General features: G+C 44.3%; 1 protein-coding gene across 2 annotated transcripts in view; it reads left to right on the forward strand.

The window, feature by feature from the left end:
- The window catches only part of LOC115165337 (potassium voltage-gated channel subfamily C member 1-like), a 60129-nt gene that overhangs the window by 545 nt on the left and 46139 nt on the right, over positions 1-13445 (forward strand). The window contains exon 2 of one of the 2 annotated variants that reach the window (XM_029718410.1): positions 585-1219. In XM_029718410.1, the coding sequence (XP_029574270.1) occupies positions 656-1219 (564 nt within the window). In that variant the 5' untranslated portion in view covers positions 585-655. Of the gene's footprint in view, positions 1-377; positions 1220-13445 lie in introns of those variants that run through there. The other variant, XM_029718409.1, reaches the window with a different exon arrangement.

Consider the following 13445-nt stretch of genomic DNA (forward strand, 5'->3'; position numbering starts at 1 on the left):
GATTTATAGAGATGTTTTGAGATTGCAACCTGTAGATACGAGTCTTTATAACAGGTGGTTTTAGTCGAGGTCTCTCTCTCTCTCTCTCCTCTCTCTCCCTCTCTCTCTCTCCTCTCTCTCTCTCTCTCCCTCTCTCTCTCTCTCTCTCTCTCTCTCTCTCTCTCTCTCTCTATTTCTCCTCTCTCTCTCCTCTCTCCCTCTCTCTCTCTCTCTCGCCCTCCCGTCTCTCATCTCTCTGGTCTCTCGCTTCCTCGTCTCTCTCTTCCTCTCTCTCTCTTCCATCTGTCTCTCTCTCTCTCTCTCTCTCTCTCTCCCTCTCTCTCTCTCTCTCTCTCTCTCTCTCTCTCTCTCTCTCTCTCTCTCTCTCTCTCCTCTCTCTCTCTCTCTCTGCCTGCTGCTCGCTTTGGACTTGTTGAAAGCAACAGCTGTCCCCGGTACAGTTGGATACATGAGTAGTATTCTAACAAGGACTGACATGAGGAAAAAGTCAACTGTCACCGTGTGATTCACCGAGATATAATAACGGAATAACAAACTAACGGAATAACTAACCGTCTCTCCATCTAATTCTATGATCAACTCAGTGTGTGTTTCGTCTTACCGAGGACGCAAATCAGGCAACAAACCTCCGTCCAAGACATGCCTGAAGGAAGAGATGACCAGGGGGGAAGACTCGGAAAAAATCATTATCAATGTTGGTGGCACAAGACACGAAACCTACAAGAGCACAATCAGGACCCTACCGGGGACGCGCCTGGCATTGTTAGCGGATCCGCCAGAGCCGGTGAACAACCCAGACACGGACTCTCTCCCAGCGACTCCCTCCCAACACAGATCCATATCTCCATATCCAACTACAAACGAGTTATTTTTCGACAGGCACCCTGGCATATTCGCTTATGTGTTGAACTATTATAGGACTGGTAAGCTTCATTGCCCCGCCGATGTCTGCGGGCCTCTTTTTGAAGAGGAGTTGGCGTTTTGGATGATAGATGAGACCGACGTGGAGCCGTGTTGCTGGATGACATACCGGCAGCACCGGGACGCAGAGGAGGCGCTGGACATATTCGAACCACCGGACCCAGATGACACGGACGATGAACTAACCAGACGGTTCGGCATTGAGGACTGCCCGGACAGATCGAGGGGATGCTGCGAAGTTTGGCAACCAAAAATATGGGCACTCTTTGAGGACCCCTACTCATCCAGGGCTGCTAGAGTAAGTTTACACTACTTCTTTGTATTAAAATACTATTGCAATATATAGCGATATGTTTCCTGTTCATCAACTCCCACAGTAAGTCATTAGACTCATGCAACGTAATCAACAGGTGTCTTTTTCTGACACTGCTGCTGCGCGACAACAAGACAGTAACAGGACAACATGTGCTTACTGTGGAAATAACATCATGGGATGATGATATTGTCTCATTAAGTTCAAAAGCTATATTATTTTACTGGGGGTTCGTTGTTATGCATAATAAGTTATATATCTGGGATAGGATAAAGTAATCCTTCTAACCCCCCTCAAAAAAAGATTTAGATGCACTATTGTAAAGTGGTTGTTCCACTGGATATCATAAGGTGAATGTACCAATTTGTAAGTCGCTCTGGATAAGAGCGTCTGCTAAATTACTTAAATGTAAATGTAAATGATATCTTACCCACAAAGTTACCATTAATGGAGCTACTTATGACATGACAAGTCTGTGACCAGAATGCACTGAGTAAATCATTCAAGTCCAATTCTGACCATGAAGTCTTAGGCTTTGCTATGTTCAAGTTCAAATGTGACTGTCTGACACCCAATTGGTATACAGCCAGTGTGACAGCATGACTGGTTGTTATCTCTGTCATGACTGGTTGTTATCTCTGTCATGACTGGTTGTTATCTGACTGGTTGTTATCTCTGTCATGACTGGTTGTTATCTCTGTCATGACTGGTTGTTATCTCTGTCATGACTGGTTGTTATCTCTGTCATGACTGGTTGCTATCTCTGTCATGACTGGTTGTTATCGACTGATTGTTATCTCTGTCATGACTGGTTGTTATCTCTGTCATGACTGGTTGTTATCTGACTGGTTGTTATCTCTGTCATGCCTGGTTGTTATCTCTGTCATGACTGGTTGTTATCTCTGTCATGACTGTGTCATAGGCCTATGTGTGATATGCGATAGTTGTAGTCTCATGCCCTCTTATATGTCTCCTATAAGTGATTGATGAGAAGTCTTTAAAATGAGAACATCACTTCAGTACAATATACCATTTGGTAACCTTATTGGGAAAATTGACCTTTGACCTGTTAAATCTCTTTAATTTCATGACAACATACTATATCACGTATAGCCTATGATATATGATTTGGTAGCCTATAATTAGGAGAATTGAGCTTTGATCAATTATGGTGTGAGAGTTTAACAGCTAATGGCTAGCATCTAGCAGCTAATGGCTTCTCAACAAAGGCTTAGAGAGAGAGAGAGAGAGAGAGAGCTAGAGAGAGAGAGAGAGAGAGAGAGCTAGAGAGAGAGAGAGAGAAAGATGGATAGAAAAAGAGAGATTATCGAGGCAAATGTGAAGGCAGGCACCAAGTACCATTATACCAGCAGCTGCCTCATAACTGGGAGGCAATGCCAGGTTGTTACATTTGACATGTTAGTCATTTAGCAGACACTCTTATCCAGAGCGACTTACAGTAGTGAATGCATACATTTCATACATTTTTTCTCTGTACTGGTCCCCCGTGGGAATCGAACCCACAACCCTGGCGTTGCAAACACCATGCTCTACCAACTGGGCCAAGTGATCAAGTGCATTGTGGTTGCATTCAAGGAGAATGCCCTACTAGCCATAGGCTTTCTATCATGTCTATTGACAGTTGTAAAGATTTATGTTAACTGTGCAGTGTTGCCTTCAAGGCCTTGGTGGAAAGGACATTTTGCTTTTAAAGATGGCACAGCAGTCTTCTCTTCTCAAAATAGAAACAGGATATTTTCCATTCATGTATAGTCATCATGTTACACTGTTCTGTTCTACCAGACAGCTTAGTTCCTCCTGGCACGTACAGTCTGTCACAGTGCAGAGAGCAGACAGACATCACGTACAGTCTGTCACAGTGCAGAGAGCAGACATCACGTACAGTCTGTCACAGTGCAGAGAGCAGACAGACATCACGTACAGTCTGTCACAGTGCAGAGAGCAGACAGACATCACGTACAGTCTGTCACAGTGCAGAGAGCAGACAGACATCACGTACAGTCTGTCACAGTGCAGAGAGCAGACAGACATCACGTACAGTCTGTCACAGTGCAGAGAGCAGACAGACATCACGTACAGTCTGTCACAGTGCAGAGAGCAGACAGACATCACGTACAGTCTGTCACAGTGCAGAGAGCAGACAGACATCACGTACAGTCTGTCACAGTGCAGAGAGCAGACAGACATCACGTACAGTCTGTCACAGTGCAGAGAGCAGACAGACATCACGTACAGTCTGTCACAGTGCAGAGAGCAGACATCACGTACAGTCTGTCACAGTGCAGAGAGCAGACAGACATCACGTACAGTCTGTCACAGTGCAGAGAGCAGACAGACATCACGTACAGTCTGTCACAGTGCAGAGAGCAGACAGACTGTACTGTGGCTGGTGACTGTGTGTCTGCTCTGCTGTCACAGCCACATGTGTTGTTTGTGTGTGTGTGTGTTTCTGTGTGTGTGTGTCTTTCTGTGTGTGTGTGTGTGTTTCTGTGTGTGTGTGTGTGTGTGTGTGTGTGTGTGTGTGTGTGTGTTTCTGTGTGTGTGTGTGTGTTTCTGTGTGTGTGTGTGTGTTCTGTGTGTTTCTGTGTGTGTGTGCCACCCTATCTAAAGCTGACCTCCCCATTGGCTACTAGTTAATCAATTTGTCCTCCACCAGCTGATTGTTAGTCTTTGCCTAATGAATCAAGATGGAGGGCTTTGTGGAGCGGTGTGACAGACAGAGACAGACAGAGAGACAGAGAGACAGAGAGAGAGACAGAGAGACAGACAGAGAGACAGAGAGAGAGACAGAGAGAGAGAGACAGAGAGACAGAGAGAGAGACAGAGAGACAGAGAGAGACAGAGAGAGAGAGAGCAGGCATGAGGGGATGTCACCTCCAGAGTAAGTGATGAGTATTAGAGTGGGGGGGGGGTCACTCTGATCAGCCTGTTGGGAGGTTTATGAATCACGTGTTTTTCAGTATAATGGAGAACGTAGTCAACATGGTTATTTTCCCCAACAATGTTTACTCACGGCCTCCGTCCCACTTCTGACACCAATGTAACGATCGGAGGCAGTACAGCACCCATTGAGGGTTTCGAATCTGCCAGCCCATTGGCTAATTTAATAACCACTGCTTCGATAGGGTTAAACTGCTGGGGGGAGACTTCCCAGGCAAGTGTTTATGCATGCTTACTGTGAACATGTCTACATTACTAAAAGATGTCCACAATATATAGGATGACTCTCATTTCCTTTACAGCCTCTATATTCCCAGAGAGCTCAATGTGATTCTTAGCCTGGTCCCAGATCTGTTTCCTACTGTCCTTAATGTGAATTTAAAAAGCAGATTGAGGCAAAGCAAATCATATCCACAAACACAGGACACACAGGATAAATACATTCCATCTCCCTCAGTAACAGCTGAGCCTAGGGACAGTAGCATACTGCATAGAATACGCTGTTATCTTGACTATCTCTGACTGGGCCTAGAGACAGTAGCATACTGCATAGAATACACTGTTATCTTTACCATCTCTGACTGAGCCTAGGGACAGTAGCATACTGCATAGAATACACTGTTATCTTGACTATCTCTGACTGGGCCTAGGGACAGTAGCATACTGCATAGAATACAATGTTATCTTTACTATCTCTGACTGGGCCTAGGGACAGTAGCATAGAATACACTGTTATCTTTACTATCTCTGACTGAGCCTAGGGACAGTAGCATAGAATACAATGTTATCTTTACCATCTCTGACTGGGCCTAGGGACAGTAGCATAGAATACACTGTTATCTTTACCATCTCTGACTGAGCCTAGGGACAGTAGCATACTGCATAGAATACAATGTTATCTTTACCATCTCTGACTGGGCCTAGAGACAGCATGGTGTTTGCAACACCAGGGTTGTGGGTTTGATTCCCACGGGGGGCCAGCACAGAAAAAAAAATGTATGAAATTGTATGAAATGTATGCATTCACTACTGTAAGTCGCTCTGGATAAGAGCGTCTGCTAAATGACTAAAATGTAAATGTAAATCTCTGACTGGGCATAGAGACAGTAACATAGAATACAATGTTATCTTTACCATCTCTGACTGGGCATAGAGACAGTAACATAGAATACAATGTTATCTTTACCATCTCTGACTGGGCATAGAGACAGTAACATAGAATACAATGTTATCTTTACCATCTCTGACTGGGCATAGAGACAGTAACATAGAATACAATGTTATCTTTACCATCTCTGACTGGGCCTAGGGACAGTAACATAGAATACAATGTTATCTTTACTATCTCTGACTGAGCATAGAGACAGTAACATAGAATACAATATAATACAAGACCCAAACTGCTATAGACCTATATCTATCTTACCCTGCATCTCTAAGGTCTTCGAAAGCCAAGTCAACAAACAGATCACCGAACCTTTCGAATCCCACCGTACCTTCTCCGCTATGCAATCTGGTTTCAGAGCTGGTAATGGATGCACCTCAGCCATGCTCAAGGTCCTAAACGATATCTTAACCGCCATTGATAAGAGACATTACTGTGCAGCCGTATTCATCGACCTGGCCAAGGCTTTCGACTCTGTCAATCACCACATTCTTATCGGCAGACTCAACAGCCTTGGTATCTCAAATGATTGGCTCGCCTAGTTCACCAACTACTTCTCAGACAGAGTTCAGTGTGTCAAATCGGAGGGCCTGTTGTCCGGACCTCTGGCAGTCTCTAAAGGGGTGCCACAGGGTTCAATTCTCGGGCCGACTCTCTTCTCTGTATACATCAATGATGTCGCTCTTGCTGCTGGGGATTCTCTGATCCACCTCTACGCAGACGACACCATTCTGTATACCTCTGGCCCTTCTTTGGACACTGTGTTAACTAACCTCCAGACGAGCTTCAATGCCATACAACTCTCCTTCCGTGGCCTCCAACTGCTCTTAAATGCAAGTAAAACTAAATGGATGCTTTTCAACCGTTCGCTGCCCGCACCCGCCCGCCCGACTAGCATCACTACTCTGGACAGCTCTGACTTAGAATATGTGGACAATTACAAATAACTAGGTGTCTGGTTAGACTGTAAACTCTCCTTCCAGACTCACATTAAGCATCTCCAATCCAAAATTCAATCTAGAATCGGCTTCCTATTTCGCAACAAAGCATCCTTCACTCACACCGCCAAACATACCCTCGTAAAACTGACCATCCTACCAATCCTCGACTTTGGCGATGTTATTTACAAAATAGCCTCCAACACTCTACTCAACAAACTGGATGCAGTCTATCACAGTGCCCCATATACTACCCACCATTGCGACCTGTACGCTCTCGTTGGCTGGCCCTCGCTTCATACTCGCCGCCATACCCACTGGCTCCAGGTCATCTACAAGTCTCTGCTAGGTAAAGTCCCCCCTTATCTCAGCTCACTGGTCACCATAGCAGCACCCACCCGTAGCACGCGCTCCAGCAGGTATATCTCACTGGTCATCCCCAAAGCCAATTCTTCCTTTGGCCGCCTCTCCTTCCAGTTCTCTGCTGCCAATGACTGGAACGAACTGCAAAAATCACTGAAGCTGGAGACTCATATCTCCCTCACTAGCTTTAAGCACCAGCTGTCAGAGCAGCTCACAGATCACTGCACCTGTACATAGCCCATCTGTAAATAGCCCATCTAATCTACCTCATCCCCATACTGTATTTATCTATCTATCTTGCTCCTTTGCACCGCAGTATCTCTACTTGCACATTCATGTTCTGCACATCTATCATTCCAGTGTTTAATTGCTAAATTGTAATTACCATGGCCTAGTTATTGCCTTACCTCCCTTATCCTACCTCATTTGCACACACTGTATATACTTTTTCTACTGTATTATTGACTGTATGTTTGTTTATTCCATGGGTAACTCTGTGTTGTTGTATGTATCAAACTGCTTTGCTTTATCTTGGCCAGGTCGCAGTTGTAAATGAGAACTTGTTCTCATCTAGCCTACCTGGTTAAATAAAGGTGAAATAAAAATAAAATAAAATAAAAATGTTATCTTTACCATCTCTGACTGAGCATAGAGACAGTAACATAGAATGCAATGTTGTCTTCACCATCTCTGACTGAGCATAGAGACAGTAACATAGAATACAATGTTATCTTTACCATCTCTGACTGAGCATAGAGATAGTAACATAGAATGCAATGTTATCTTTACCATCTCTGGCTGAGCATAGAGACAGTAACATAGAATACAATGTTGTCTTCACCATCTCTGACTGAGCATAGAGACAGTAATATAGAATAAAATGTTATCTTTACTATCTCTGACAGGAAGCCCTAGTGCTAGGTAGATGTTGTTGCCTTCAGCCAGAAAGATGGAATTAGATGACCCCTACCCCCTGTCCTAACCTTAACCATTATAATAAAACATAATATATGACCCTGGCCTGGATCAGTAGTCAGGTGCAACCAGGAGACATTGGCTGGCAGACCTGCAAACCTAGTGGTGAACAATGGTAATGCAGGGTATATTGGCTTTCAGACCTGCAAACCTAGTGGTGAACAATGGTAATGCAGGGTATATTGGCTTTCAGACCTGCAAACCTAGTGGTGAACAATGGTAATGCAGGGTATATTGGCTGGCAGACCTGCAAACCTAGTGACGAACAATGGTAATGCAGGGTATATTGGCTTTCAGACCTGCAAACCTAGTGGTGAACAATGGTAATGCAGGGTATATTGGCTGGCAGACGTGCAAACCTAGTGGTGAACAATGGTAATGCAGGGTATATTGGCTTTCAGACCTGCAAACCTAGTGGTGAACAATGATAATGCAGGGTATATTGGCTTTCAGACCTGCAAACCTAGTGGTGAACAATGGTAATGCAGGGTATATTGGCTTTCAGACCTGCAAACCTAGTGGTGAACAATGGTAATGCAGGGTATATTGGCTTTCAGACCTGCAAACCTAGTGGTGAACAATGATAATGCAGGGTATATTGGCTGGCAGACCTGCAAACCTAGTGGTGAACAATGATAATACTGGGGGCATTTGCTGGCAGACCTGCGAACCTAGTGGTGAATAATGGTAAAGTGGTAAAGCCATATCCTGCTTTAAAGGCCATAATAAAGTACATACAAACTCTTTTTGACAGCAACTTTAGGTTCAATACTTTTTACTCTGCCAACTCTACCCAACTAGCAGAGTATTGGAAACTGGGTGAAATAGTTGAGATAAGGAAGCACTCCTATCTCTATAGTTTATCTTTATAGTATAAGAGAGAGGTCCGTAAAACAAACACACATAAAAGGGATTGTATAATCAATGTTTGTCTGATATACCACCACCAGTGCTAGCATTACTTACCACAGAATAGATATTAATATATGTTTGTATTGAGCCAGGCCTCTTTATTTTATTTATATATATATACATCTTTATTTAACTAGGCAAGTCAGTTAAGAACAAATTCTTCTTTTCAATGTTGGCCTAGGAACAGTGGGTTAACTGCCTTGTTCAGGGGCTCGGAGATTCGATCTGCAACCTTTCAGTTACAAGTCCAACACTCTAACCACTAGGCTACCTGCCGCCCCTACACTCTAACCACTAGGCTACCTGCCGCCCCTACACTCTAACCACTAGGCTCCCTGCCGCCCCTACACTCTAACCACTAGGCTACCTGCCGCCCCTACACTCTAACCACTAGGCTACCTGCCGCCCCTACACTCTAACCACTAGGCTACCTGCCGCCCCTACACTCTAACCACTAGGCTCCCTGCCGCCCCTACACTCTAACCACTAGGCTACCTGCCGCCCCTACACTCTAACCACTAGGCTACCTGCCGCCCCTACACTCTAACCACTAGGCTACCTGCCGCCCCTACACTCTAACCACTAGGCTACCTGCCGCCCCTACACTCTAACCACTAGGCTCCCTGCCGCCCCTACACTCTAACCACTAGGCTACCTGCCGCCCCTACACTCTAACCACTAGGCTACCTGCCGCCCCTACACTCTAACCACTAGGCTACCTGCCACCCCTACACTCTAACCACTAGGCTACCTGCCACCAGGCCTCAGAATAGATAAATAGTAATGTATGTTTGTATTGAGGCAGGCCTCAGAATAGATAGATAATGTATGTTGGTATTGAGCCAGGCCTCAGAATAGATAGATAATGTATGTTTGTATTGAGCCTGGTCTCAGAATAGATAGATAATGTATGTTGGTATTGAGCCTGGTCTCAGAATAGATAGATAATGTATGTTGGTATTGAGCCAGGCCTCAGAATAGATAGATAATGTATGTTGGTATTGAGCCAGGTCTCAGAATAGATAGATAATGTATGTTGGTATTGAGCCTGGTCTCAGAATAGATAGATAATGTATGTTGGTATTGAGCCTGGTCTCAGAATAGATAGATAATGTATGTTGGTATTGAGCCTGGTCTCAGAATAGATAGATAATGTATGTTGGTATTGAGCCAGGCCTCAGAATAGATAGATAATGTATGTTGGTATTGAGCCAGGTCTCAGAATAGATAGATAATGTATGTTGGTATTGAGCCAGACCTCAGAATAGATAGATAATGTATGTTGGTATTGAGCCAGGCCTCAGAATAGATAGATAATGTATGTTGGTATTGAGCCAGACCTCAGAATAGATAGATAATGTATGTTGGTATTGAGCCAGGCCTCAGAATAGATAGATAATGTATGTTTGTATTGAGCCTGGTCTCAGAATAGATAGATAATGTATGTTGGTATTGAGCCTGGTCTCAGAATAGATAGATAATGTATGTTGGTATTGAGCCAGGCCTCAGAATAGATAGATAATGTATGTTGGTATTGAGCCAGGTCTCAGAATAGATAGATAATGTATGTTGGTATTGAGCCAGACCTCAGAATAGATAGATAATGTATGTTGGTATTGAGCCAGGTCTCAGAATAGATAGATAATGTATGTTGGTATTGAGCCTGGTCTCAGAATAGATAGATAATGTATGTTTGTATTGAGCCAGGCCTCAGAATAGATAGATAATGTATGTTTGTATTGAGCCATGCCTCATAATAGATAGATAATGTATGTTGGTATTGAGCCAGGTCTCAGAATAGATAGATAATGTATGTTGGTATTGAGCCTGGTCTCAGAATAGATAGATAATGTATGTTGGTATTGAGCCAGGTATATAAACTGTAAACCTTCTGCTACACTCCAATACATCATTATTTAATTAAACCCCAGGTCTAGATGTAATTAATCAAACGATTGACTGAGGAGACGGTCTGGCTGGTGAGCGATTGGACAGTCCATTCCAAGGCACTGAGACAGGAAGGAACAAAGTGGTTACGTCGAGGCTCAATACCAACATACATTATCTATCTATTCTGAGGTCTGGCTCAATACAAACATACATTATCTATCTATTCTGAGGCCTGGCTCAATACCAACATACATTATCTATCTATTATGAGGCATGGCTCAATACCAACATACATTATCTATCTATTCTGAGGCCTGGCTCAATACCAACATACATTATCTATCTATTCTGAGACCAGGCTCAATACCAACATACATTATCTATCTATTATGAGGCATGGCTCAATACCAACATACATTATCTATCTATTCTGAGGCCTGGCTCAATACCAACATACATTATCTATCTATTCTGAGGCCAGGCTCAATACCAACATACATTATCTATCTATTCTGAGACCTGGCTCAATACCAACATACATTATCTATCTATTCTGAGACCAGGCTCAATACCAACATACATTATCTATCTATTCTGAGGCCTGGCTCAATACAAACATACATTATCTATCTATTCTGAGACCAGGCTCAATACCAACATACATTATCTATCTATTCTGAGGCCAGGCTCAATACCAACATACATTATCTATCTATTCTGAGGCCTGGCTCAATACCAACATACATTATCTATCTATTCTGAGGTCTGGCTCAATACCAACATACATTATCTATCTATTCTGAGGCCTGGCTGGTGGAAGGAATTCATTTATTGCTACAGTAACAAAAATACAATTTGAAGGTTGGACCGTTTGGGCATATTAGAAATTAGAATGCAGACAGTGACAATGAGTACAATTGTGGCATCAATGGTAGCCTTAAATCACATCCCAAATGTTGTTGAGCTAACTATTGGGCTGAGAGGTATAAACAGAGCCATATATCTGACTGTGGGAAATAACCTGTTGCTATAGAGACTGGGAGTCTGTTAAGTTCTGTGTTGTTATCTATCCCTGTTTGCACCTGGAATCGGAAAAAATAGGAGAATATTATGATTGTTAGTAGCATCAATATTGTCAGAGTGCAATCTAACTGTCAATAACAAAATAGCTGCCATTTAGCACTTATTCTTGAGTGTTCACAAAGTGCAAAGAAGAAGTGTTTTTAAATGAATCGATGATTGAATGCTTGTTGACTGAAGCTCTTCTTATTCACATTGGCTTCCATTGTGTTCTAGGCTGATCTCTTCAGGCTGATGTGGTGAATTGATTTCTCCTCCATTGTGTTCTAGGCTGATCTCTTCAGGCTGATGTGGTGAATTGATTTCTCCTCCATTGTGTTCTAGGGTGATCTCTTCAGGCTGATGTGGTGAATTGATTTCTCCTCCATTGTGTTCTAGGCTGATCCCTTCAGGCTGATGTGGTGAATTGATTTCTCCTCCATTGTGTTCTAGGGTGATCTCTTCAGGCTGATGTGGTGAATGGATTTCTCCTCCATTGTGTTCGAGCGTGATCTCTTCAGGCTGATGTGGTGAATTGATTTCTCCTCCATTGTGTTCTAGGCTGATCTCTTCAGGCTGATGTGGTGAATTGATTTCTCCTCCATTGTGTTCTAGGCTGATCTCTTCAGGCTGATGTGGTGAATTGATTTCTCCTCCATTGTGTTCTAGGGTGATCTCTTCAGGCTGATGTGGTGAATTGATTTCTCCTCCATTGTGTTCGAGCGTGATCTCTTCAGGCTGATGTGGTGAATTGATTTCTCCTCCATTGTGTTCTAGGCTGATCTCTTCAGGCTGATGTGGTGAATTGATTTCTCCTCCATTGTGTTCTAGGTTTTCCCTCTGCCTCAAATCAGAAATAACACACACACACAGACACACACACACAGGCATGCACGCACGCACGCACGCACACACACAGACAGACAGACAGACAGACCCCTCTCTGAGCCTGGCTCTCTCCACACCAGAAAGACAGACAGACCCCTCTCTGAGCCTGGCTCTCACCATACCAGACAGACAGACACCTCTCTGAGCCTGGCTCTCACCAGACAGACAGACAGACCCCTCTCTGAGCCTGGCTCTCACCAGACAGACAGAAAGACAGACCCCTCTCTGAGCCTGGCTCTCACCAGACAGACAGACAGACAGACCCCTCTCTGAGCCTCGCTCTCACCAGAAAGACAGACAGACAGACAGACCCCTCTCTGAGCCTGGCTCTCACCAGACAGACAGAGACAGACCCCTCTCTCACCAGACAGACAGAGACAGACCCTTCTCTGAGCCTGGCTCTCACCAGACAGACAGAGACAGACCCCTCTCTGAGCCTGGCTCTCACCAGACAGACAGAGACAGACCCCTCTCTGAGCCTGGCTCTCACCAGACAGACAGAGACAGACCCCTCTCTGAGCCTGGCTCTCACCAGACAGACAGAGACAGACCCCTCTCTGAGCCTGGCTCTCACCAGACAGACAGAGACAGACCCCTCTCTGAGCCTGGCTCTCACCAGACAGACAGACAGACCCCTCTCTGAGCCTGGCTCTCACCACACCAGACAGACAGAGACAGACCCCTCTCTGAGCCTGGCTCTCACCAGACAGACAGAGACAGACCCCTCTCTGAGCCTGGCTCTCACCAGACAGACAGACAGACCCCTCTCTGAGCCTGGCTTTCACCACACCAGACAGACAGAGACAGACCCCTCTCTGAGCCTGGCTCTCACCACACCAGACAGACAGAGACAGACCCCTCTCTTTTATTTATTTATTTATTTATTTATTTATTTCACCTTTATTTAACCAGGTAGGCAAGTTGAGAACAAGTTCTCATTTACAATTGCGACCTGGCCAAGATAAAGCAAAGCAGTTCGACAACATACAACGACACAGAGTTACACATGGAGTAGAACAACATACAATCAAGGATGCAGTAGAAAAAAATAAGACTATAT

This window comes from Salmo trutta, chromosome 28 (genome assembly GCF_901001165.1).
Source record: "Salmo trutta chromosome 28, fSalTru1.1, whole genome shotgun sequence".
Classification (NCBI taxonomy): domain Eukaryota; kingdom Metazoa; phylum Chordata; class Actinopteri; order Salmoniformes; family Salmonidae; genus Salmo; species Salmo trutta.